Consider the following 27,597-nt stretch of genomic DNA (forward strand, 5'->3'; position numbering starts at 1 on the left):
CCTGTTTGGCCAAAGTAGGACAATTTGCAGCTGCAAGGGACCTGGTATACACCAGGTAGGTCTAGAGGAAGTGGTTGGTCATTGGTAGAGCAGATAAGGGATATCAACTTTTTATATGGTCTGTAACAAGAAGTAAGGTCGTATTTTTTGAGGATATTGGTTATTTTCTCAGAGGTGCCCTGAATGTAGAGGATGGTGATAGATTTGGTGTAATCTTTATTGTGGAGGGGGGTTGTGGTTTACTGGTTTTAGTATTTTTTGGATTTTTTGGGGGTTATAGCGATTGGCTAAGTGTTGAGGATGTGGTTTGGTTCAGTAGTTAGGGACTTGTCATCTGAACAGATTAATTTTGCCCTGTTATATAGTGTTTTTATAATCCCATATCATTGTGGGGTGGGGGGGTATTGCTGGTGAATGTATCTGCCAGTATGGGTGGGTTTTCTGTAAACAGAGAAAACCAAAGATCCATCAAGCTGGCGAGTGATTAAAGTGTCACGGAAGGGGAGGGTGTTGTTTTCCTCTTTTTCTAAGGTTAACTGGACTCTGGGGTGTTGGTTGTTTAAGTGTGTTAGGAAGGAGTGGAGTGTGTGTGTGTCTGAGCCATGTGGCCAAATAGCCAACACATCATCCACATAACGAAGCCAAATAGTGGGTTTTTGTGAGGAAAAGTTTAAGGCTTTCTCTTCAAAGGTCTCCATAAAGAAATTGGCCAAGGGTGGGAAAAGTGGCGAACCCATGGATGTCCCCTCTATCTGTTTGTAGAATTTTCCTTGCCAAATGAAATAGCCTGAGTTTATTGTGAACTGAAATAGGGCTGAGATATTGGGAGGAAACTTGGCTTGGATGAGCTGTAGGGTTTCTTTGAGTGGGACATTAGTGAATAGGGAGATGTCAAAACTGACCATTATGTTAGTGTGTTGGAGTGAGGGGTTTTCTATACTGGCTTTAAAGTGGGCTGAGTTTTCTTATGTGTGATGGTGTGTTGCCAGTATAGTGCGAGTGTTTGGGCTAATTTATATGCGGGGGAATCAATGCTATCCACTATGGGACGTAATGGCACATTTTGTTTATGTATTTTTGGGAGTCCATATAATCGGGGGGGGGGGGGGGTTATAGGGTTTTAGTTTGTTAGTGACTTCCACAGGCCAAGAAGTGACTTTCTTAAGGAGTTTATGGAGAGTTCTAATTTCTGAGCTGGTAGGATTATATTCAATAGGGAGGTAAGTAGTACGGTCTACTACTAAAGCATTAAGCTTACCTTTGTAGTCCTTTTGACTGAGCACTACAGTGGCGTTTCCTTTATCCGCTTTGATGATTACTATTTTTTTTTTGTTTTTCTTCATTTCTATTAGGGCTGCATATTATACAAACAAATTAGTCTGCCAGAGGGCACCACTAGGACTTTAGGAACAATATTAGTTTCTTGCTTTCTTCCTCATTTGCTTTCGTTAGTGCCTGCGTGCACATACCATATCTTTATGTTCCTGAAGATGGCAACGTGATGTTGCCGAAATATAGAAGTTATTCATTAAAGTTGCCTTTCATTAATATACTTTATATGCATTGTTAATTCCGTAAACTAATTACCAGTTATGTATGACCAACGTATAAGCCTTGCTACTAGAATTACGATCATCCACGGAAATTCCATCGCACGAAAGGCCAGTCAATATGGCAAAATGAGGTTGAAGATATTGAGACAACTAAATCGTTTGACGTTCCTAAAACGCTGCCGGAATAACAAGGTAATCCCTAATTATGTTAAATTGAAGCACCGTTTTACTTCACAGAAAGCTCTGCATATTTATAATCGCACTAACTTCGCCCTAATAAGAGAACAAATTACCGCTACACATGTTCTCCTTGCCGACAAAAACAAAACCTTACGGGCGCTAGAGGAAGCTCTTTCAAATACGGCTCGGCCATGATCTTTGGACGATTCTTAATGACATCTAATGCACTTCGGCAAGAAAAGAATTCGAAAAAATACGACGTCGGCACTTGAAAAAGTACGAAAACCTGATCAAGAATTCTACTTCCTTTCCACAGCCACCACTCAACACAGTAGTCAACCTCTCGTCAGTAGTTTTATAGCCTGACGCACTCACTGCACTTGGCCACAATTTCGCCCTAGCTCCTAAAAGAATACCTGACGAGGAAATCATGATCCAAATAGAACGTGGGATTCACAACCTTCCTAACCATATCGCCAACAAAGTCAGACTGGATGTAGCCAGTGTTCTCACTAAAGCCAAACCTCCAAAAACCAACTTATCCAAAGACGAATATGCAGCCCTACTAGAAATGAAGAAAAACAAAAAAATAGTAATCACCAAAGCGGATAAGCGACACGCCACTGTAGTGCTCAATCAAAAGGACTACAAAGGTAAGTTTAATGCTTTAGTACTAGACCGTACTACTTACCTCCCCATTGAATATAATCCGACCAGCTCTCAGATTAGAACTCTCCACAGACTCCTTAAGAATCTTATAACTCTAGCCCCCCCCCGATTATATGGACTCCTAAAAATACATAAACAAAATGTGCCATTACGTCCCATAGTCGATGGCATTGATTCCCCCACATATAAATTAGCCAAACATTTAGCCAAAATGCTCACACACTATACTGGCAACACATCATCACACATAAAAAACTCAGCCCACTTTAAAGCCAGTATAGAAAACCTCTCACTCCAACACACTGACATAATGGTCAGTTTTGACGTCTCCTTCCTATTCACTAATATATCCCACTCAAAGAAACCCTAGAGCTCATCCAAGCCAAGTTTCCTCCCGATATCTCAGCCCTATTTCAGTTCACAATAAACTCAGGTTATTTCGTTTGACAAGGAAAATTCTACAAACAGATAGAGGGGGACATCCATGGGTTCACCACGTTTCCCACCCTTGGCCAATTTCTTTATGGAGACCTTTGAAGAGAAAGCTTTAAACTCCGCCCCCAAAAAAAACCCACTATTTGGCTTCGTTACGTGGATGATGTGTTCGCTATTTGGCCACATGGCTCAGACACACTCCTAACACACTTAAACAACCAACACCCCAGAGTCCAGTTCACCTTAGAAAAAGAGGAAAACAACACCTATAGCCTTTTTTTTGGTTTTCTCTGTAAACAGAAAACCAAATCTATCACCTATACTGGCAGATACATTCACCAGCAATCCCCCCCACCCCACAATAATATGGGATTATAAAAACACTATATAACGGGGCAAAATTAATCTGTTCAGATGACAAGTCCCTAACTACTGAACCAAAGCACATCCTCAACACTTTCTTAGCCAATGGCTATAACCCCCAAAAAATCCAAAAAATACTAAAACCAGTAAACCACAACCCCCCTCCACAATAAAGATTACACCAAATCTATCACCATCCTCTACATTCAGAGCACCTCTGAGAAAATAACCAATATCCTCAAAAAATACGACCTTACTTCTTGTTACAGACCATATAAAAAGTTGGCATCCCTTATCCGCTCTACCAAAGACCAACCACTTCCTCTAGACCTACCTGGTGTATACCAGGTCCCATGCAACTGCAAATTGTCCTACTTTGGCCAAACAGGCAGGACAGCAAATATCAGGATTTCAGAACACAAAGACTACATCCGGTTTCACCAGTACAGCTGCTCTGGGCTGGCAGACCGTGCCTTAGATACCCACCATAGAATTCGTTGGAAGAAAACTAAAATAATACACTGCAGCAAGTTTAAGTACGAAAGATTATTCAAGGAATCATCAGCAGCCCAAAAAAATGTTCCAAACCTCAACAAATTTGGGTGCATGAAACTACCCCAAATTTGGGAGACTTACATTATGAGAACTTCAGCCCAACGGCCAAGACAACCAAATTAGCCTGCCAGAGTGGCACCATTAGGACTTTAGGAACAATATTAGTTTCTTGCTTTCTTCCTCGTTTGCTTTTGTTAGTGCCTATGTGCACATACCATATCTTTATGTTCCTGAAGATGACAATGTGATGTTGCCGAAATATAGAAGTTATTCATTAAAGTTGTCTTTAATTAATATACTTTATATGAGTTGTTAATTCCATAAACTAATTACCAGAGTTATTTCTATTTAAAAAAAAAAGGAGGGAAATAGTGAAAAGTGCAATGATTTTAGAATATTTAGCCTTATCCTCTATCCAAGTAAAACATTTTATATATTTTGCTTAGATGAAATCTATCGATGCACTGCAAGTATGAAAAAATAATTGCCAGATTGATATAATAGGGTCAACTGAAACAAAAAAGACAAAATTCAAAGCAATAAATACAAAATATTACATTCAGCCAATAACAATCAGGAAAGGAAGGAATATCTATAGTATTCAACAATAAATACAAGGCTAATCTTGAATTGCAGGCAATATCAAGTAGTGTAATATGGGCAAATATCAAAAGAGGGAACTGGATAATGAGACTTATTTGTGCCTATGGTCCCAATCATGATTCTACTAAGGTAGAAGTGGAGAAATATTTTTTGGCTTTAGAGAAAGCAACTGACACAATGAAAAAGAAAAAGTTGGTCCTTGTTGGAGATCTAAATAGCAAAGTAGGATATGATTGTCAGACAGAAATATTTTGGGAAAATTTTGAGAAAAGAGCAAAGCTAATAATAATGTCAAATACCTGTTGGATTTCTGCTGAAGACGTGGACTGGTTATTACTAATACAATGTTCCAACATAAAAATGTGCACAAATTTATGTGCAGAGAAGAGGCAAAGAATAAGAAAACACTCATTGACTATGTTATTGTTCATAGTGTTGTTTTCTAACTGATGCAGAACACTAGAGTGTACAGAGGACATAAAATTGGAATTTAGTTTTGAGTAGGATAAAATTGAATTTCATATAGGAAAAAACATGCAAGAAAGTTTTAAAGTGAATAAAAGTTGAGCATCTCTCAGATATCAACTGTAGACTAAAATACACAAACATCATTCAAGAAAAAATAAAAGAGTTTGAGATCAGAAACTAAACCATGGAGATTCAGTGGTAAGCCATGAAGAAAATATTAAATGATTCACCTAGAGAGGCATGTGGTGGACACAGGAAGTTAAAGAGACAGTGAAGGAAAAGGAGCATATTGAAAGTACCTGCTGAATAAGTCAACTTGTGCTCTTAGAGAATACAGAAACAAATGTAAAAAAGCTGAACACTGTGTAAAACTAGCTAAACAAAAGTCATTTGTTTAGAAGATAAATATCAAGAAGATGGCAAGATATTCTGGATGCTGTTGAAAAAGCTCAGAAATGGAGGAAAGAGTGATGTAAAAGGAATTAGAGATGATAAAGGTTGAAATGAAAACTGGAGAAAAATATATCCTTGATGTATGGAGCAATTACTTCAAAAACTTGCTAAATGAAACAAGCAGTGACAGCACAGTGATAAAATAAAAAAAATAAAAAAAACCACTCAACAGGCATGCAATCGGGAATATATATATCCATACCTGAAGTAGAAAAGCCTGAAATGTGGAAAAGCAGCTGGAAAAGATGGCATTCAACCATAAAAGTCTTGCGGTTGCTGCACTCCATACTTCAAAAGGCCTAGGCAGAGGAATGAATTCCAGATGATTGGCATACAGCTCTCATAGTACCCATATACAAAAAAGGAAATAAAACAATGCGAGAATTACAGAAGTATTTCCCTACTGAGGATTCCTGATAAGATTTGGGTAAGTATACTTGAGAAACAGCTGTCAGGATCAGATTTTCATTTTACGACAAATAGTTGAGAAATCATGGGAATATAACAAAGATCTGTATTTACGTTTTGTAGTCCTGCAAAAGGACTATGACAAGGTGCCAAGAGGAAAGCTATTCAAAACACTATAGTTGTATGGTGTCAGTGGGGCATTATATTAAGCAATACTTAGTCTTTATTTAAGTTGTAAGTCAGTAGTTAGAATTTGAAGGAAGTACAGGAAAATGGTTTAATGTTAAATCTAGTGTCAGACAAGGATGTAAATTATCCAATCTGTTATTCATTATCTATATGGATCACATTATGAAGGAAAGTGGTAATAAACCTGATATCAAAATTGGAGATGTTGATCTTAGCTCTTTGCTTTATACAGATGATGTTTATACTTTAAATAGATCCGCTTTGCAAGATTGCAAAGTTTGCAAGATTCCCTGACTAAATTGAATAACTGTTGTAAAGATATGGTATGAAGGTCAGCAAAAGACAAAGACAATGAAAATAGGCAGCAGCACTGAAAATATCAACTGCATTGTGAATGGAGAACCTATTGAACAAGTAAAACATTTCAGTTACTTAGGCACAATTTTTTGTGAAGATGGTAAATTAATTATGGAAATAGACAACAGAATCAACAAAGCTGGTATGGTAGGAAGTCAACTGAATAAATTTATATGGAATAAGATAGAAATTAGTCAAAATACTAAATTAATTCTATACGGGACAGTGTTCAAACCAATTTTAACTTATGGATCTGAGAGCTATGTTAGAAATAAAATACTTGACCGAAGACTAGAGATCCCAGATATGCGAGTCCTGAGAAAGATTAGGGGGTGTGAACTGGTGGTGTCAATAGCAATATCATATTAAAAATGAGGATATTATGAATGAACTTGACATTGTTAGCAGAGCTAATCTCAGATTATATGGTCACTTAAATAGAATGGGATAGAAAAAATTGGCAAATCATGTGCTCTCTGCCAGGTTGGAAGGAAAAAGACCTAGAGGAAGATCAAAATAGGTCAATCGAAACAGCGTAAAGTGCTTTAGAAGATAGAAATATAAGATTTGATAATGTTGGAGTCTTGACAGATAACAGATTGGTTTGGAGGAAAATTATTGATGGGAAGTTAGTAATGATGCAAGTTTTTCATGTAATACTATCATAATATCCTTTATACTACCACCTTGAGGGCACATGTCAAGATATTTGATGAACTACTGAATGCCGATTGTCTGAGGATGACAGATACAGAATAGTTTGTTCAACTAATGAGTGCCCATTTTGCTAACAGCTATTAACTTGTTGTATGCAACATTGAATTCACTGCTACCTCTTCACTGGATGAAGAAACTCAGGTGTATAAGGAAGAGACATTAGAGCTGCTTCACAAACTGAATAAGAATTCAGCAATATCACATAGCAAAAGTTGCAAATACAACTCAGAGGATAATTGCTATGTTGAAGCGAACTTGACATGTAAGGATAAGGAAGAAATTTTGCTTCTTTATAAGGCTTTGATAAGACCACACCTGGATTACTGTGCGCAGATTTGATCTCCCGGGTTCCAAGGGGATAAAGAAGCTGTGGAGAGAGTACAAAGAAGGGTTACAAAGATTATATCTGGATTCTGGGATTTAGATTATGAGGACAGATTGCGAGTATGCGGATTGCATACTCTGGTTAACAGGAGAAAGAGGGGTGATATGATAGAGGTCTATAAACTTTTGAATGGGTATTAGGGCATTTCAAATGATGAAATTTTTCATCATATGGAAGGCGGGGAGAGAACACGGGGCATCCATGGAAGTTAAGGTTGTTCTCAGTCAAGAAAGGGGTAAGAGCTAGGTTTTTCTCCCAGAGAACAGTGAGTGAGTGGAATAATTTGTCCTTAGGGGTAGTGAGTGCATCTAGCATAAATTAATTTAAGGGAAGTTATGATAGCTGGGTTGGATAATTTACAACCTCTTTTGATGAGTCCTTGGCTCCCTGGAGGTCTCAGATAATAATAGGTACTGATGGGATATCAGCACATGTGCCTAAAAGCGTGTCCAGCTGAACTGGCTATTCCTTTAACCAGGCTATATAATTTGAGTCTCAGAACAAGGAAGATTCCACAGGAGTGGAAAGAATGCATGGTAATCCCATTGCATGCGAGTGGTGCAAACACCAACTGTTGACCGATTAGTATCTCAGTAGTGGTGGTGAAGATTTCAAAAAAGTTTATTTAAGCTCACATTCAGAAATGGGGTGACAGAGAATCTCTACTTTGCAAAGAACAACATGGGTTTACTAAGGGAAGGTCATGTTTTAGCAACTTGCTCACATTCTATAAAAATGTTACCATTGAGCAAGACAAGGGGAATGGTTACAACATCATACTTTTAGATTTTGCTATGGCTTTTGACAGAAAACAGCATGGACTGTTACGTAAATTGGAGAGGATGGGTTTGGATTATAAAATAGTAGTATGGATAAGAGTATTGCTGACTGGTAGATATCAAAAAGTGGCTTACGGGGGATATAAGTCTGCAAGATTTAAAAAACAGCAGAAATTGACAATATTGTGTACCATAAGAATCGGTCCTTGGTCCACTGTTATTAAATCTGTACATTAGTGACACTGGGAAGGATTTGACAGGCAACATACAGATATTTACTAATGATGAAAGATAGGTAGGGCAATTAGGAATATGGCTGATATGCAGTACTTGAAAAATGATTTGAATAGGATAGAATTGTGGGCATGGGAAAATGGATGTCAGTTCAATGTCAGTAAATGTGAAGTCATGCATTTTGGCATGATTAGATATCCAATGTCATATTATACTGGTGGGATTATACTAGAAGAAACTGATCGGGCCAAGGATCTTGAAGTGGTAGTAGATCAGAAGTTGAAATTCAGGGGCCATGTAGCAAAGACTGCAAATGGAACTCAAAAAAATAACTACAACGCTGAAAAGAACTTTGACACATAAAATAAGGATGTGATTGTGCCTTTTTAGTAGGTCTTGATAAGACCTCACTTGGACCATTGTGTGCAGCTCTAGTTTCCATTGTGATTCTGATACAGTGGAGAGAGTGCAAAGAGTGTTGAAAATTATATCAGGATTAGAATACTGATTATGAAAACACACAGAGAATTTGTAGACTGCAGACACTAGCAAACAGGAGAAAGAGGAGTGATATGATTGAAAATTACCGACTTCTGAAAGGGTCATATGAGATTTCACTTGATGGAATTTATTTTATGAAAGGTGGGGAAAATCAGAGCCTGTGTAGCTCAGTGGATGTGGCGTTTGCACACCATGGCGCTTGACCACACGAAGGAAGACTTTGTTTCGAATCTAATTGTTGACTAGAGGAAATTTTTCTAAGCCTTTTTTTTTGACTGGTTCCCGAGTTAGTCGATCTCTGGCATGGGTGTTTTCTCCCGGAAACTCGGGTTTTTCGTCCTGTAAACTCAAGAAAATCAACCATAGAAGCCACATTATTTCAGACGTTAAACATATTATATTAGGGTTAGGGACCAAGAGGTGGCGGCACTTGTTGAGCCGTCTCTCTTCACTGCATGCTGCTTAATTAGTGATAGCCTTGGGCCAGCTATCTCTGATCGGCTGCCAGTGGAGATTGAACTGCCCACTCAGTCTCCAAAAGTTAGATAGGGCTAAACGGCCTCACCTACTCCCTATACGGGAATAAAAGGGCGTCAGCTGTTTTTTTTTGCGGGGGGGGGGGGGGGGGAATACAAGAGGATATTCTTGAGTTGAGAATGAATGCTGCTAAGAAAGGGATGAGATCTAGATTTTTCTCTCAGAGTGTTGCGTGATTGGAATAGATTGCCTTTGGATTTTGTGTGTGCAGCAGTGTGAATGAATTCAAGAACAAGTATGACAGCTGGCGTGTGTGTGTGGTATGTGGCCTCCCTTGAGTCCCTGAAGGTCTCTCTTAATAATAAGATCTTACTCTCACAAATTGAAGCAAAAATGGGATCCAAATTCTCAGACTTAGATGGATTTAAGATGAATAGGAAGGATTATACCATGTATTTACAAACCATATAAATACCTGAAACATAATGTGCCTTAATTTTTATTGACCTACAAAAAGCCTTTGATTCTACATAGTTTCTAAATTTAATAACAAAGAGAAAAATAGCAATAACTTAGGAGAAAAGGAAAAAACATATGAAAGTCAGGTATATATAAAAAGTGACACTGAGTCTGGTTATTATATACAAATAATGGCACTGTCAGTGGTATAAGCAAATGAGTAATAGCTTAAAAGTGAGCATTTTGGAGTAAGAACAAGATATTTTGATAGAGCAAAATTCTTGGATATGGTTGCAAGCAATATTCTCTTTAATTTTTAAGCAACGTATATACGGGTATCCCTTGATTAACACGGTTAATTAATCCCTCAACGCTACTGTATGTATCAAAATTGCGTTAATCAAATATAATAATCAATGGTAAATGCAATTCATCCATGATCGATTGCTGTATTAATAGTTCGTTTTATATGGTACTCTTTTAGGAAAGATAAAAAATGAATGCAAAGAATGCTTAATAAATACTTGCACCTACATTAGTTACTGCAATTTTTTTTTTTTATAAAAAGACGTTATCAAGAGTCGTTTGAACAGTTTTATTTTTTTTCTTATCAGCATAAATTCTACAATAACAAGCAAAATGACTCTCCAGACCACGGCAACCAAGCATTCTTCGATTAACATTTAGATCCATATCCATTACTTGCTGCTTAAAGCGATTCTAAACTGCAAAATATTAGTCCAGTTCTTTGATTGTTATCTCCTTTGGAACCTCATCTTCACATTCCATGTGTTTGTTGTCTTCATATGTGTGTTATTGTTCAATTTCAAGAAGATCGTTGTCACTGAAATCTTTTGAATTTGAATCCAATAATTCTTTAACATCTCCAGCATCCACAACATCAAAACCAAGGTATTCACCAATTGCAACGAGTTCTTCAATCATGTTGTTCACAGGATTTTGAAAACAACCTAAGTTATTGGCACATTCTGGCAAATGGTTTTTCCAAACAGCTTTCATGCAGCCAGAAAACACTTGCACCCACGAGTCATGAATGTTTTCAATTGTGTGTTTAATGTTAATTTTTTTTTCCAAAATTCTTGGAGTGTAATCGCATTTTCTCCCATTGTTGTTTCTACTGCCTTTGAGAATGTCTTTTTTAAGAAAACAGGCTTTGAAAGTTGCAATGATGCCCATGTCCGTAGGTTGTAGCAATGATGTCGTATTTGGTGGGAAAAATAAAACTTTCACATTCTCACACAGATGATTAAGAGAATTTGGACGACCAGGTGCATTATCTAAAAGAAAAAGAGCTTTGAAAGCTAAGTTATTTCTCTTGCAATAAGCTTCAACTGCCAGATAAAAATATGACTTAAACCAGTCTTTGAATAGGTTTTGGTAACCCAAGCCTTCTGATTCGCCCACCAAATTACAGGTAAAGAGTTCTTGATACATCCTTTTAAAGCCCTTGGGTTTCGAGTTCGATAGACAAGCAGCGGCTTCAATTTAAAATCTCCATTAGCATTCCCTCCAAGCATAACAGTTAAGCGATCTTTTGATACTTTATAGCCAGGCTGCACTGCTTCTTTTTTTGATATAAAAGTTCTAGATGGCATTTTTTTCCAATAGAGGCCAATTTCATCTACGTTGAAAATTTGGCAGTAATCATAATCGTTTTCTTCAATAATTTTCTGCAGCTCAGCAGGAAAGGAAATGTAGATGTAGCATCTTCATCAGCACTTGCAGCTTCACCTGTTATTTTTCACATTCTTTAGTCCAGCCCTAGATTTAAAATTTCCAAGCCAGCCTTTGCTAGCTGTGAATTGTCTTCTTTACATTTAGTCTCTTTAAGTCTTGAAAAGCTGCTAAGAGCTTTGGCTGTGATATTATAGGCACTAATTGGAATTCTCTTTTGATTGCAGTCTTCCAGCCAAATAACACCAACAGATCTTCCATTTCAACCATTATAGCACTCCGGTTACATGTGCATTGCATACTTGCAGATGTAGATGCAACTTTACCTTGCTTGCAATACTCGTCAGCTTTGGATAAAATAGTCCGTATTGTAGACTCGTTAAAACCAAATTCACTTCCGATCTTACTTTTACTTTCACCATGTCTAAATCTTTTAATTATATCAAGTTTTGTATCTAAAGTAATTACTTTCCTCTTCTTTTTTTCACTTAATGACCCAGTTGTGGGATTGCTCTTATTCTTCGACATGATTAATTGAATGTAAAATTTACGAAGAATGTAATTTGTAAATACGTAGAGCAAAACAACTGGAGCTTGTAATACACTCACTCTTAATGCTGGCAGCGAAGTAACTGGCTAGCACTCAGGCTCTGGGAGCACAGCTGCATGGGAGGAATGACGTCATCATGCTCACGCCATGAGGCTTGCATGTTTTTGCATGGTAAATTTAAAGGCACATTAATCAAAACTCTTCCCACGTATATCAAGGGATTGTTGCAATTAATTTCATCACATTAACCAAATCCCGCGTTAAGAAAAACCATGTCAAGCAAGGGATACCTGTATGTGCAATTTATAAACAACTTATGTTTGACAAAGAACTTACAAAAGTATTTCTGTGAGAAGTTTTTTTGAAATCTGCCCAACAAACCTATTATGGACTATGAAAGGAAGAAGATGAATTGTGCCACCTCTATGCCCTGATCTGTTTAGCATAGAATAATATTTAACATTATTTTAACTCTAAATGGTCAAAAATAAATTAGTTTATATTGACTTTCTGAATATGGATATTTTCTAATTGGGGAAGATATGCCACTCCTTTACAGATGCCAAAGTTCTAATGTTCATCTTTCTTCTTTTTGGTACTTCTTACCCTTTTATTTGGAAATTCTGCTCCCTTTCAATCAATTTGTGATCTACATGATCCTGAGGTTTCTCTTCACATCACATGGCTGTCTTTTAATGACATTAGCCATGTGATGGCTAATGTCATTAAAAGACATGTCATGAAAACACTGACTAACTTGTTAATCAGTGTTAACTTGTTAATCACTGACTAACAAGGGAGCATCTAATAATACTTCACTGTGAATGCATTTAACTCTAAAACACACACTCATTTTCAATGAACATGACTGCAGCCAATCAACTAATCATACACACCTTTGCCTTTTTGCCTTCTACACTCTGTAGTTCGTTGTAGTTATTGTCACTCACCTGCCCCTGCTCTCTCTCTCTCTCTCTCTCTCTTACCCACACACACACACACAAAATCAGGTGAAAATACATGAATTCAAATCAAAATAAGGTAGATGAGAATTTTTTCCCTCTAAACAAAAACAGTCTTATATTAACAATAATAGACAATACACAACTTCCTCCAATCTGTCTCGGTCATCATGGGAATGTTTAAAAATTATCCTATTACTTGTCAAATATGTCAGTTTTGTCAAGTTGTGGGTTGAACATTACAAGTTGTGTTCAATCCATTATATGTCTCTGCCTTATTATAGTGAAATTGAACAAATAGCAAATATACAAGGTCTGTTTCAAGAAAGTATCCATATTGGATGTATATTTTGATATCAACTATATACTCATTATTTGACTGAGTAAATAAAATAAAACTGAACATGTGTTCTATATCAATTCTTGTCTGAAAAGTGCAGAGCAACATGTAATACAAATGGATGGAACACGTTCAAAGAATGAAAACAGAAGGATTACTAAAACAAGCCTTAAAGTACAAGCCATTAGGAAAAAGAAAACCAGGATGTCCTCTTAAACAATTCAACGATGACTTCTAAGGCTGGAACAGGCCATGCTAGGCCTAAATCCTTGATACACATGATGATGAATATGTATGTATTAAATTTTGCTTTCGAATTGGCAAAATGTGTAGTGAAAACACAATATCTTTGCCCATTGTCACAATTTTCTTGAAAATATTATGCATGCCAGTTTGAGATATGCAAATCTAGGCACGATCCCTTCAATTTAAAAAAACCCAGCTATAAACACTGGATGACCATCAATGTCAAAGCATGCAATTTAGAAATGAGTGAAGTGTCAAGCATGCAATTTAGAAATGAGTCTAAGAAAACACTTCCGACTGCTGATTGTTGTTGTTGCTTTTGTTTAGCAATTAATTACATATGAATACTTTCTAAACATAGCTCATAGACAGATAGCATAAATTTATAAGAAGTATGTTCAAAAACGTATCTAGACTGATGTGATTGCATAAATCTATATATAAATACAGGTAGTCCTCAACTTATGATGGGGTTCTGTTCCAACGTCTCTGTCGTAAGTCATTCTGAAGTAAGTCGAGGACTTTTTTTAATTCTTGATTTATTATAATATTTTCATAAATTAGGTTTCTATTTAACTTACAACAGTTAAAAATGTATAAACTTACATAAACATTTATAAATTATTTATTAGCACAATACAAAATTAAGAAAGAAATACATAAACACATATCAAAAATGGTGCACTTACTTTAATTTGAAATTCCTTTAAATATTAGTTAACATAAACAAAAACTTATTAACGGTGTCTTTAATTAAACAAGGTAACTGTCACTCATGGACAATGTGGTTATTTCTCGCGATTGGGAGTACCTTTTTTGATCAGAAAATTGGTTAATGTTGTCTGTTGGGTTTTTTCTTTTTTTTTTTTTTTTTATATTTTGCGATAACATCTGACTGCTTCTTGAATTTGCTTTTCGACTTTGGTGAAGCAATCAGTGTCTTGATCCATATTTTCGAGTACCTGAAATCCTTGATTTAGTTTAGAAAATACTTCAGCTAATCCTTTTACAGTAAATTTTTTTTAACGATTTCTCTTCTTCATCTTCCTCATTATTCCTTTCTTCTTCTACAACTCTTTCGTTTTGGAAAACAGAGTCTTGATCAGTTAGTTCACCTTTTTCATGATCTGCTAATTCTTCTATATCGGTAATATTGATTTCTAGAGTTTTCTTGCAATTTCAATGATTTCTTCACCAATTTGTTCTAACATACTATGCTCATCGTACTCTTCAAGTGTTTCTTGCAGTAGTAACTTCTTCCAAATTCCTCGCATACATTGTTCCAACACTTCCTTCCATGAAGTTCCAATGTTATGAATACATCGGCTAATATTGTAATTTTTCCAAAAATCGTGTAATGTTATAGCATCGTTATCATTATTGCTGTTACTGCTTGAGAAAATGTAGTTTTCAGATAATATGTCTTCAATGTAGCAATCCTTAAGTTGTCAAATAGGCTGTGTGCTTTTTTTTTGAATCGTAAACAAACTGAGAGGAAAATATTCTTGTTGATTTGATCATCTATCAAATATCATTAAAAGCTTCTCCGTTTCATGAATTGGCCCTTCTTTTTCTTTCGTTAAAATTGTACATTTCATATTAACTTCCCCATTAGCTGCCCCCATGATTCTTGATTTATCTTTTATAATTGTTGAAACAGTTGAATGTGGCAGTTTTTTCCCTTATGCTATTTCACCGACTTTCTTTCCTTTGTCATATGCTTTACTGACCTTCATTTTAACATCTAAACTTAAAGCTTTCCTTGCCTTCTTTTTTTATGTTGGAATTTTCATCAGTAGTGTTACTTCTCTTACTGGACATGATAGGGTTACGACGAGATACAAAAATTGCAATGAGAGAAACGAACATTTCGACTGCTGATTAGCAACTAATGTGCCAAAGGCTGTGATAAGTTAAAAGTGGGTGATAGCAGCGGCTATTGCATATTAGTGATAGGCTTTGCTTGTTGACTAATGACGACACTGCAATGAGTATACAAAAGCAATGTGATATATGTATGTATATGCTGGCGTCAAAGTTAAATTAGAGAAATTTTAATAAATGGCCATTGTAAGTCAAGGACTACCTGTATTTACAAATTCATGCATGTAAATATGCTAATGAAAGGTAAAAATTTTCATTTGTAAATCTGTAAAAGGGAAATATCTATAAAATTAGATACAGATTTTATTGTATCTGATTTTATAGATATTTTCTGAATTATTTCTAAATTTAAAGTGTGAAATCCTTCAGCAATAAGGACGAAATTTTTGAAAAATTATATTGGATTATGAAAAAATTTACAAAAAAAGATTTACATAAGAAAAAGTGGTACGTAATAGTCACATTAGTGTATACTTTGTACATCAAGTGTATGAGAGACATCAGTTTATATTATTCTAGTAACTTGGAGATTATTTTTTACCTGATGAAGTAGGGGTACTATATCCATTAACAGTGCTGTGAGGGGGAAGAGGACCACTAGGAACACTTGTAGGCATAGGACCCCTGATATTATATGGATGTGGTGCTCCATAGGATTGAGGATTCATGATTCACACTTTAAATAAATAAATATATTACATAAAGATGAGTAAAATGTAGATAAAAGTTCAATAAATAATAATAATAAAGTAACTTTTTCTTTATCAAAGGATGCTTGTTGCACTTTAAACTTTTAAGAGTTGTTTGACTCTCAGAAATCATCCTAATATATAAGTCATTCATTTAAATAATTTTTTTCTGAAAACAAACATCAACATTTATTTAACTAAATTTTTATAAACTGCCAACAACAGAACCAGGGCTTAAACTGTAGTGAGAACTTATCCACACTCTACTTACTGCAGATGGCACTAATAGTAAACAAGTAATTAATGAATATGTATCTATTAATTCACATCGATGATTAAAATAAAACCTGAAACTGTCAGCTAGTAGCAACTTGTAATCCAAAAAAGAAGTGGGAAACATTTATCAAAGGTTAATGGGTTTGTTGATGCAAATATGTCCGGAGAATCAATGGGTGAAAAAAACTAAGATGCATGATAGGTTTCCTATCAGGCTAAAGAGCTTTGTAATTTTTTTTTTATTTAATCTGAAATCCTGCTGAATATTTTCAAACCACCACCACTTCAAGATTCCAAAAAAGCAAGGGAAAGGACACAGTATTGCACCAGACTATAAAATTCATCTCTCACCTATAGACGGTCACAAAAAAAATCCATGTTAGTGGGAATTCAAACCTGCAGTCTGTTGGAGACGAAGCATTCCGGTCACTTGACCAATCAGGCATGTGCAAGATTTACTTAATATATTATAATATAGCAGAAAGAAACTATTGAATATCTTAAATGATCAGGCAAGAGATAACATATATCCTTTAGTAGTAAGCAGTGAGTCAGGGTAAATCAATTCACCTTTGCTCATCTATGAATAGCTGAGATCAGGAACAATACTTTCTGTTTATTATTATTATTATTATTCAGGCCTCCATGGAGTCAAAAGACTCATCGTGGGAGGTCCTTTCTAAGAACATAAAGTCTGTCAAGACTCATCGAGGGGAGGTTCCCCCTAAGAAACACAAAGTCTATCATACCACTCCTTAAACTCATTGACCATTCTCGCCCTCACCACTCTATCAGGCAATGCATTCCACGGCTCAACCACCCTCCATACAATGAAACCACTCCTCACCCTCTTGCTCACAGTTTCCTTTCATAACTTCCAGGGATGGCCTCTTGTCATCACTCCTTCCCACTGTTCAACCAAGTGAAAGAACTCCCCAGTGTCAACCCTGTAACCACCTCTCAACAGTTTAAAAGTCTCAATCATATCACCTCTCCTTCTTCTATCCATCAAACTCTGCAGTCCATATTCCCTCAGCCGATTTTCATAACTATCCTTGTACAGTCCTGAGACCATCTTTGTCATCCGTCTTTATATCCTTTCCACAGTTAATTTATCCCCTTCAAATCCTGGGGACCAAATCTGAGAACAATAATCCAAGTGTGGTCTGACCAGACTCACAGAACGGAATGATAACCCTCTTATCTCTGCAGGTCAGTATCCTTCTCATAATTGCAGCAATCCTCTGCGTTACCTTCACCACCTTTGCAATATGTCCCCTAAACTTCAGATTTCTATCAATCATCAACCCCAGATCTATTGTCTCCCCAACTTCCTCCAGTATAACTCCTCCCATAGAGTATACAGCATCCCATCGATGTTTCCCAAACCTCAAGACCTTACATTTTGCTGCATTAAACTGACACCTCTATTCATTTACCCATCTATCTAGCTTATTCAAATCCTCTGCAGTGCTACCACATCTGCACTATTACTAATAATCCTTCCCAGCTACATATCATCTGCAAACAACTGAATATCCCCTTGCAATCCACTGGCAATGTCATTGATATAAAGGTTAAACAATATAGGTCCTAGTACTGAGCCCTGTGGGACCCCACTTGTAACCTTCTGTTCCCTTGAAACTGTTCCACCATACACAACTCTCTGATACCTATCAGACAGCCAGTCCTGAATCCAGTTGACCAATCTGACATCCAGATCCATATGTTGCAACTTAAATATCAGCTTATCATGTGGAACCCTGTCAAATGCCTTTGCTAAGTCTAAGAAAATTGCAGTATATGCCTTTCCCCCATCTAATGCTCTTGTAACTTTATTATAAAAGGCTAGCATATTGCTAAAACAAGAGCACCCTTTCACAAATCCATGTTGACTCTCACAGATAACATTACCCTTATCTGCCCAGTGCTGTATACGGTCCCTCACTACTTTCTCCAAAATCTTAACAACTACTGATGACACAAAAACTGGCCTATAATTAGACACTTCCAGTCTGTTACCACCCTTATGCAATGGCACTATCTTACCTTCCTTCCATTCCCTGGGCACCTTTGCCGAAACCAGACTTTCACTGAAAAGCCAGGTTAAAGGCACTGTCAGTTCCCTAGCACATTCTCTCAAAACTCGTGGTGAAATACCATCCAGTCCAAAAGCTTTATTGACATCCAGAGTTCTCAGTATCTGAAACACACTCTCCTCCTGTACCTCTAAACCTTGAACCTGCCCTATCCCTCTAGCATTAAAACTGACTCCTCCAGGATGAAATACTCCAATAAAGTGGTCATTGAACAATTCCACTATGTCCTCTGCATCAGTCACTGTATTCCCATTTTTATCCCACAATGTCATTCTTCCACAGTCATTTCTCCTCCTACTGGCCACATAGCTAAAAAATTCCCTAGGATTTTCTTTGGATCTTAGGGCCAATCTCCTCTCATATTCCAGCTTCGCTTTCCTTACCACACTAGTCACTCTTCTGGCCTGTGTCTTATATTCTTCACGCATCCTCTCTTAACCTGTCTCCTTATATCTCTTCCATATCCTCTTTTTCGCATGCAATTCCTGTTTAATATTGTTTGTCATCCACTTTACTCCAAATTGTGTCCTCTTCTTCACTCGTGGTATACAACTTACCATTGCTGCTAACAAATATTCTTTCACAATTTCCCATGCACTAACGTTATCTCGGCCTTCCAATTCCTCCCTCCATGAAACTTCCCGAAGTTGATGTCTAAGACTATTATAATCACCTGCATTATAATTCCACATAAGTTCCCGTTTCTTTGATATTCCTGCATGTCTATTCATTTTCCAAGTCAAAACCATATGGTCACTCTCTCCAACTGGTGGGAGAGATGTCATCTCAGTTATTATCAACTCTTCTGATGCTATAACCAAATCTAAAACTCTTGAACCTCTTGTTCCCTCTGTTTGGAAATTTGAAAGACAATGCTTTTAAATTCTAAAGAATTATGTTGTTCCTATATCTGAAATTATACAGAGAAAGGAAAAGCTATTATTGGTAATAGTGTCCCTTTTATCAAGAATTATCCAAAAAGTTTATAGAGATACTAAATAATGCTATTTTATGGGATTATATTAAATAAGGATTATTAATTTGACATATACCTGTGTGCATTTTTTGAAGGTAAGGATGATAGAGTACTTTGGACCAGGACTTGATTAGAATGAGTTGGTATGTAATTAGGAGTTATTGAAGATGATCCGATTAGTCTGAACTTAGATGTACTTATCATACAGTATATACCAATACTATCAGATACCAATAACGAAGAAATGAACTAAGCAAACTAAGAATTTTAAAGAGCTGAAAATAAAGAATTAAAAGGAAAATAAAACCTGTTATGTATACAACAAGCTAGTAACATAATGGGTGCTGGCTGTTTCCTTTTAAAAATCATCAGATGTGGAACAGACATAACTGTAAGCTTGCTGCATAGTTTAATGAAACTATGCATTAAGAGGAATTAAGTTTGAATTGAGAGAATCTGAGAGTTTAACTGGTTTGAGAGTGTGTGAGCATTTGGTTCATTTGAGAGTCATGGGAAGTAATTTATTTTATTTAACTGCCATGAGGTTTAAAGTATATATAGTCTTTTTGTGTTTTAGCATAATGGGTGGGTCTTAATGCTAGTGATTTAGAGCAGAAACCGATAATAGTGACCTTCTCAATTTCAGGAGTGTGCTTGAATTGCATTTTATATAAAAAGATCTCGGTAGTGGGATTTTTTGTTGTTGCTACTGTTTTCAGTGGTGATAAGTGTGATATTGGAATATTACAATCTCAATAATGTTCAATTAGGCCAGATTATAGAATGAATGGTAAATCCAATATAACAGTTATGACATCCTGATTGGCAGTTAAACTTATAAACATGCCATAACAACATGTCGGTTTGGGCTATTATGTTTTTATGTTTTAGTAAATTTTGTAGTTTGTTACTGGTCATGAAGAAAACTTTATGATCTGAATATTTGAAAATGTGTTTTATTTATATACATTTTGGATATATGGAAATTTAATTTTAAGACCATATCGGATCTCAGTGTGATTTCTTGGTTTAAATCAACGACAGAAAATCGGTAATTGTAGGTGTTAATGAATTGTGTCAACAGAACAGATTTTTTGATATAATAAGAGTAATAATAGGTGAAATGTAAATAATTCCTGGTGTTAGTAGGTTTGTGGTATATTTCAGTACTGACATGATGATTGCATCTAATGAGGGTCAGGTTTAAGAGGTCTATGGATTTTCTATTATCTTCGAATTCAAAGAAGAATTTTAATCTGTGGCTAAATGTGTTGAAAGACAGAAATAGCTGTCGTGCTATGCATTGAGAATGCAAATGCTATACATCATCCGTGTATGTGCTGTAATAAGAGATGCCAGCAAGTTGAGATAGAGATAGGAATCGAGTTTCCATATGGGCAGGAAAAAGTTCAGTCAGTACACCACTTATGTTTTGGATAATAATGGAAAGATCAAAAGTTTTTCACCAAAATTGCCACTGAATTTAAAGAAATTTACAGAGATTATTATTTGTATTAGCAATAGGATATCTGATGGATATAATTTTGTATGTTTCAGTAGATTCTGGTCTTTTATAAGCGATATGTGAATGATGTTCAAGGTTTGGGGTAAATTAACATTGATATATAGAGGATACATCTAAAGAAGAAAGAATATAAATAGGCAAAATGGTGGTTTGCATAATGTGTTGAAATTGATCACTATTTTTAATCAAAGTTTGAATAGTTCAGTGAAGGTTTAAACAAATGTGCTTTAGATTTTGATAAGATGGCTCTTGTGGTTCATTTGTATGATTATAGAGTGTAAAGCAGTGCTTCCCAAACTGTGGGCTGCGGCCCCCTTGGGGCCGTAGGTTTTGTTCAGGGGGGGGGGGGCGTGAAATAATGAAAACAAATTTAAAATGTTTTAAGACTAAGTAGATTTTTTTATTTTAAAAGAAACGTATTTAACTTTTATTATTTATTATTTCTTTTTTGTTATTTTTTATATTTTAATGGAAAAATTCACACATTGGTGTTGGTTTACAAACTTTGCTTCCTGCGTATTTCGGTGCTTAATGAATATTAGTAAATATTGCTTATTCATATGTTTCATTTCAAAGCAGTGGTTAATTGTATTTACTTCGAATGCTCTCCAGGGAAGCTCCAAATCTTCCTGTCCCTTTCATTACCCGTTTGTAATCAGGGACTGTTGATATTGACTTTATATACATATCAAAACTCGTTTTATATGATCACTGTCATCCGAGCTAGTTTTCTGTTACCAATAAAAGTTTCGCATATACTTCACACGTGAAAAAAAGCTTAAACAAGTTCATGTGGGGAGATAGTAACTCGCTTGCAGTGGTAAACAACTGAGATAAAAACACACTAATTAATGAATCACATGCCCCCTCATACAGAAACTATGTTGTATAGACTGAAACAAAACCATATGTTGCATGGGCAAATACAGTATCTAACTAAAAACTATTGTTATTAATTAGATGTGTGTGAGTTCGATTTCCCAAGGCAGCAATAAAATTCAACTGAACATGTTAAAATTCGTAAAAGTGTTAAAACTAAATTGTCAGCTATGCTTTTATTGCTTTTATCTTTCGGATGCACGATCTTTTGTTAATAACACACCAATCATATGCATCTGCCTCTGTTTCGCATTAGGCTTAATTACCTTAAAGGGAGAAAAGTCACAAAAGAGAAAAATGTTCCTGGTCCGGGGATTCCCTTATTCAGGTAATATTCACTAATTTCATGTTATCAGTCTGTGGTGTGCCAGTATCGGTAAGTGGTGATATTATTTGATCTATTCTACATTAAAAAATTTAACCCTGAGATGGATAAGTGGCTGATAAAAAATTAAAAAAAATTCCCACAAAGAATCAGAAACAGACTCAAAAAAAAAAAGGACAGTATTTCATATTTTGCCAGAACAGCCCGCATAGTCTTCAGAACCAAATGGTAAGAGGTAAAAAATGTAATATATGCATTTGATTTTTGCAATATTCGCTGTGTATGTTTTGTATTGAATATAAATACAATAAATATTATAATAATATATCTCTCTATTACGATTTTTTTTCAAGGGGGCCGTGAAATATTTTAATTTTTGCAAAGGGGGCCTTGACATCCAGAAGTTTGGGAAGCACTGGTGTAGAGGATAGCTCAGTTTATATATTTTAACTTGTCTGAAAATAGTGGGAGAATGGTTTGTAGGGGATGGGACTTTTTTTTAGCAGATCGTCTGTCTTTTGAGTTGATGTGCACATTTTTTAATTTGCTTTATCACATTTGGAGTAGGATCTTCACTGATTTCTTTGTCAGTATGACTATTATTAACAAATTTTTTCTATGGATCGGATCTGTTTTTTTTTTTTAATTATTACAGTAATATCCCCTTTGGCAGCTTCATCAATAATAGTATTAGGGTTATTTTTTAAATGTTTTATGGTATGTGAAATGTGTGGGGGGGGGGGGAGATCTGGTTTTGAATCTATTTTACTATTAATGATATTATTTATCTATTGAAAAAAATATATCTTTGTTGGGATCATCTTCAAGTTTGATTTCGTGCTTTAATGAGGTATTCTTTCAAGGGAAAAAACTTTAAGAAGAATATTAAAATTTAGATCTGAGATGGTGTATACTGATAAATTTTAATCAACCTAAAAGCATTATGTTTATTTTGGGCAAGGCATAAGTGGAGATGGGGAAAGAAGGTACAATGTGCCTGTTGGTGTAACTAAATTTGTTAGATCATTCCATTTTTTGTTGAAAGTTTTTTTACCTTGGTTCTACAATACATTAAAGATACCAAGAAATTATATACTTGGTTTTAATCCTTTATCCAAGGAAGCAAAACAATGTTTTGTGTGTGAAATATATTTATGTCTGAGCTACATGTATATAGAGGCTAATAACTCTTCACATTACTTGTCTTAGTATGTATTCCATAATGCAAAGCACCCCCCTTTTCAGACATATAAATTGCTATACATAATAGCAAGGGCCATTACCCAGACCGGTTTTGACATTTAAGTTTTTTACCTTGGTTCTACTATAATCTCATCCAGAGATTTTTATTAATAAAGTCTAGCACCTTTTGGCTATTCATATATGAGATACATATGATTTCTGCATTACTTCAACCATGTTATCTCTCCTGAGTCTGGCTCCTGCTGATGAGACCTCAATAAAGTTCTAAACCGGTCTGGGTAGTGGCCCTTCCTATTATGCATAGAAATTTACATGTCCAAAAGGGTGTGTGCTCTGCATTATGGGACACGTACTAAGACAATTGATGCGAAATTATTAGCCTCGATATACAAGCTCAGATGTGATTATATTTCATATGCAAAACATTGCTTTGCTTCCTTGGATAAAGGATTAAAACCAAGTACAGTAAAACCCCTTTTTTACACTTTTCAGGGGACTAATGGAAAAAAGTGTAAATAGCAGGAAATGTAAAAAAATTAAAAAAAGGCTAAAAGATGACTTACTGTTAGTATGAGTCGACATACTCAATTACAAAATTTAATAACTGAAAATAAATGAATTGACAATTACTTACATTTATCTATTAAAAATAATCTTTAATTGTTGATTGTTTTTGCATTTCGTTTTTTTTTTCTTTGACACAGTGCCAGATTGCTTTGCATTGAGTTCAATGTTCGACCTGTTTTTTACTATCGTGTTCAAAGTGGACACCGAGAGGCCAAGATCTTTTGCTAAATGCACATGTGTTCCAGCATGCCAATCTACAGGTCGCAGAATTGCCATCTTTTCTTCTACTGAAATACATTTTCCGTCTTTTTTCTCCATGTTACTAACATGGATAATCCACCACTGCAACTTGAAGGCAACTTTCACACACTAAGTTACATAGCAGAAATTCTGCAATATCATGGTATCGCTCATCACTACATTACTGCTGCAAGCATACAGATCACCGTGATGGCGAAAACGAAACTACCGCCAAAAGCAACGTCATCTGGGAACAGAAATGTGCAATTTTCACAGAAATCGATTCGAAAATCAGTATTGCCACCCAAGAAAAAAACGTAAATCACGGGACATAATGTCCACATCAAGTTGTTAATGGCGGGAAAACAATATATCGTAAGAATAGGCCTTAGGAAGGGACCAACAGAAAATGACGTAAATGGCAGGAAAACGTAAATTGCGGGAACATAAAAACTGTATATAATTTCTGGTATCTTTAATGCATTCCATTTTTTATTATAACACTTTTATTATGTAGGAATTACTGTTAATAATTGTTCTTGGTTGGAAAATTTTTACCATTCTCTGGGACCTAAGAGACATTTCAGCCAATTTTTAGAGTTATATGTTATATTCATAGCTTAACACGTTCGCTGCCAACTACGAGTATACTCGTAGTTCGTATATGAGCTTCACAAGCCAACTACGAGTATACTCGTATGTCGATTTACCGACCTCCTATGCCAAACACGAGTTATCCCTTTGTATAATTACCTTAATTTGGACCCTTGGATTCTGAATAATGCGGAGAGCATGTCTGGGGGCTTGGTAGAAGAGAAATAATTTCGACTAAAATATAGTATATTGTGTATGTGCCTCAGATGCCAACTACGAGTATACTCGTAGTTCGTATATGAGCTTCACAAGCCAACTACGAGTATACTCGTATGTTGATTACCAACCTCGTATGCCAAGCGTGAGTTAATCCGTCGTATAACACGTAATGTGTATATCAATTTAAACTAGTAAAATCAATAAAAATAAAAACCAATCAATGAAATAAAAAAGCACTCAGTAAAATAAAAAAAAAACAATTTATTCAAATTAAGAATGGTACATTTTAAAACACTTTTCCTCGAGATTACTCGTAGTGACCTTGAAGATGGGAGTGATACGAGATTACTCGTAGTTGGCGTATGAAACAAAATTCTGTCTGATAAGCCGGCTACGAGATTACTCGTAGTGACCTTGAAGACGCGAAAAGCGCTTGGCGTGCGGGAACAAACTATGACTGAGTAGCGTGGCAGCGAACGTGTTAATACTTGTTTTATGAGGGACTTTGAAGCATGATAACAATTTTATTATTATTACAGAAATGGATTATTTCCTTGCACTTGAACAAATTTTAGTATAATACTATGTGCAAGGCATCTCTTTAAAATTTATACGTAGTTGCTACTTATAGTATTTTAAAATCATATTGGTGTATATAAGAAGTGTGACTGGAGAGAGATTGACAAAATCATGCTTTCCAGAAGTAAAAATTAATTATGTTAGTGAGGCTATTAGAGCACAAAAAGTTAAGTGAAAGAGTTGATCATTTTGGCTAGAATGAATGATATGAAAGGGAAAAGGTATGGCAAGAGAGAGAGAGAGGACGTGAAAGAATTACTGGAAGTAGCTAAAGAAAAGAGAGTTAAGATAGCAAGTCCTTTGCTGCATTATGACAGAGTAGAGCTGAGAAGGAGGGCCATAATAGCAAATGACTATGAGCAGGTTATGCAGGAGGAGTAGTGTGGAGTTTGTGGATGTGTGGAATGAGTTTGATGGACGAAAGGACTTATACAAGAAGGATGGTTTGCATCTGAATGGATTTGGTATTCAGAGTCTGGAAAAATTGTTGAATAAAGTGAAAGTGGGTATGCAAAATAAGGGAAACTAGAGCTTTGGGGGAAAGGGAACTGTTGAGGTGATATGCAGACATCAGTGAGGCAGTTGAGTATAAGAATGCGTATAAAATGCCTAAGTTATTACCACCAATAACAAGCCAGAATGGGATAGTCAGTATAAAGCATCAGGATAATGAACTTAAGGGGCTTTTGTATTTTATGTATACTAATTCCAGGAGCATTCAGAACAAGGGGGAAGAATTTTTGGTGTCGGTTAGTTCAGCAGTTCCTAACTTATTTTAATCGTGGAATCCTTTTTCACCTTCATAAAAAATTTTGATTAGCAATTTTTACTGATTATAAATAAAACAACAAATCAAAAAAATCAAAATTCATTTATTGAAAATACAAAAAACAGACTAATAATGGAAAAGTAAATATTAATTCAAACTGGAAATTAATGTGAAGGATTAAACTTGTTCTTTCCTTTCAATATTCTTTCAAAATTTGGTTTAATTGTGGACAGCTAAATTCTAATATCAGGAGTGGCATCCAACTTACTTCAATATTTTGTTTTTGTAGCAGTGTAGAGCGAAAATCTGCTTTCACACAAATGTGTACTACTAAATGGCAACAAAGAACAAATTGCCGTTTTGAATAAATTTGGATATTTTTCTTTTAATTCACACCAACACTTATTTAATGAAACTTCATTAAATAACTTTTATTTGGCAATTTGATGTCAGGTCAATGAGATTTTCATATTCTGAAGTAGATGGTTCCTAAGGTTTTTCTTTAATATTTGAAAGGATTGATAACCCAATAGTTATTTTCATCTTTTAGTAGGGGGAAGTATTCATTTAATACTTTTATTGATTTTAGATGACTTAATTTCTTTTGGAGAAGGCATATGACTGGGATACAGAGCACTAAAAAATAAAGTTGACAACCTATGCCAAAAAGCCAAAGAAAAATGGTTAGAAGAAAAAGCTAAGAAATGCCAAGAAGCATACCAACAAAACAACCTAAACGTCTTCCATGATACTGTAAGAGAAATTGCAAAGGAATTCTCAGCAAAAACAGTAACAATGATAAACAACAAGATGACTGAAACCGGGAATATTGAACATAAGAAAAATCTGGTCAAACCATTTTAAGACTATCTTCCACCAAGGAAACAAAACTACAATGCCAACAATAGAAGAAAATAATGGTCACCCAAAAATTTTACAAGAAGAAGTTAGATACGCAATAAAACAGATGAAAAACAATAAAGCACCAGGCACTGATACTATCCCTACTGAACTGTGGTCATATGGAAGCAGTATATTAATAGAATATTTAACAACCCTATTCAATAAAATACTACAAACAGGAGAGATCCCAGATGACTGGAGAACTGGAAAGATCATCCCAATATACAAGAAAGGAGACAAAAGAGACTGCAGAAATTACAGACCAATCAATTTACTCTCTCACACCTATAAA

The 27,597-nt window shown here is 35.5% G+C and overlaps 1 protein-coding gene across 1 annotated transcript in view; it reads right to left on the reverse strand.

Moving 5' to 3' along the window:
* The window catches only part of Sec24CD (COPII coat complex component secretory 24CD), a 400,801-nt gene that overhangs the window by 350,152 nt on the left and 23,052 nt on the right, over positions 1–27,597 (reverse strand). Inside the window, exon 2 of the mRNA XM_090409481.1 lies at positions 16,004–16,138. Coding sequence (XP_090265607.1) covers positions 16,004–16,130 — 127 coding nt within the window. The 5' untranslated portion in view covers positions 16,131–16,138. The remainder of the gene's footprint in view (positions 1–16,003; positions 16,139–27,597) is intronic.

This window comes from Typopeltis vanoorti, chromosome 19, assembly GCF_054136105.1.
Source record: "Typopeltis vanoorti isolate ZY-2024b chromosome 19, IOZ_Tvanoo_1.0, whole genome shotgun sequence".
Classification (NCBI taxonomy): Eukaryota; Metazoa; Arthropoda; class Arachnida; order Uropygi; family Thelyphonidae; genus Typopeltis; species Typopeltis vanoorti.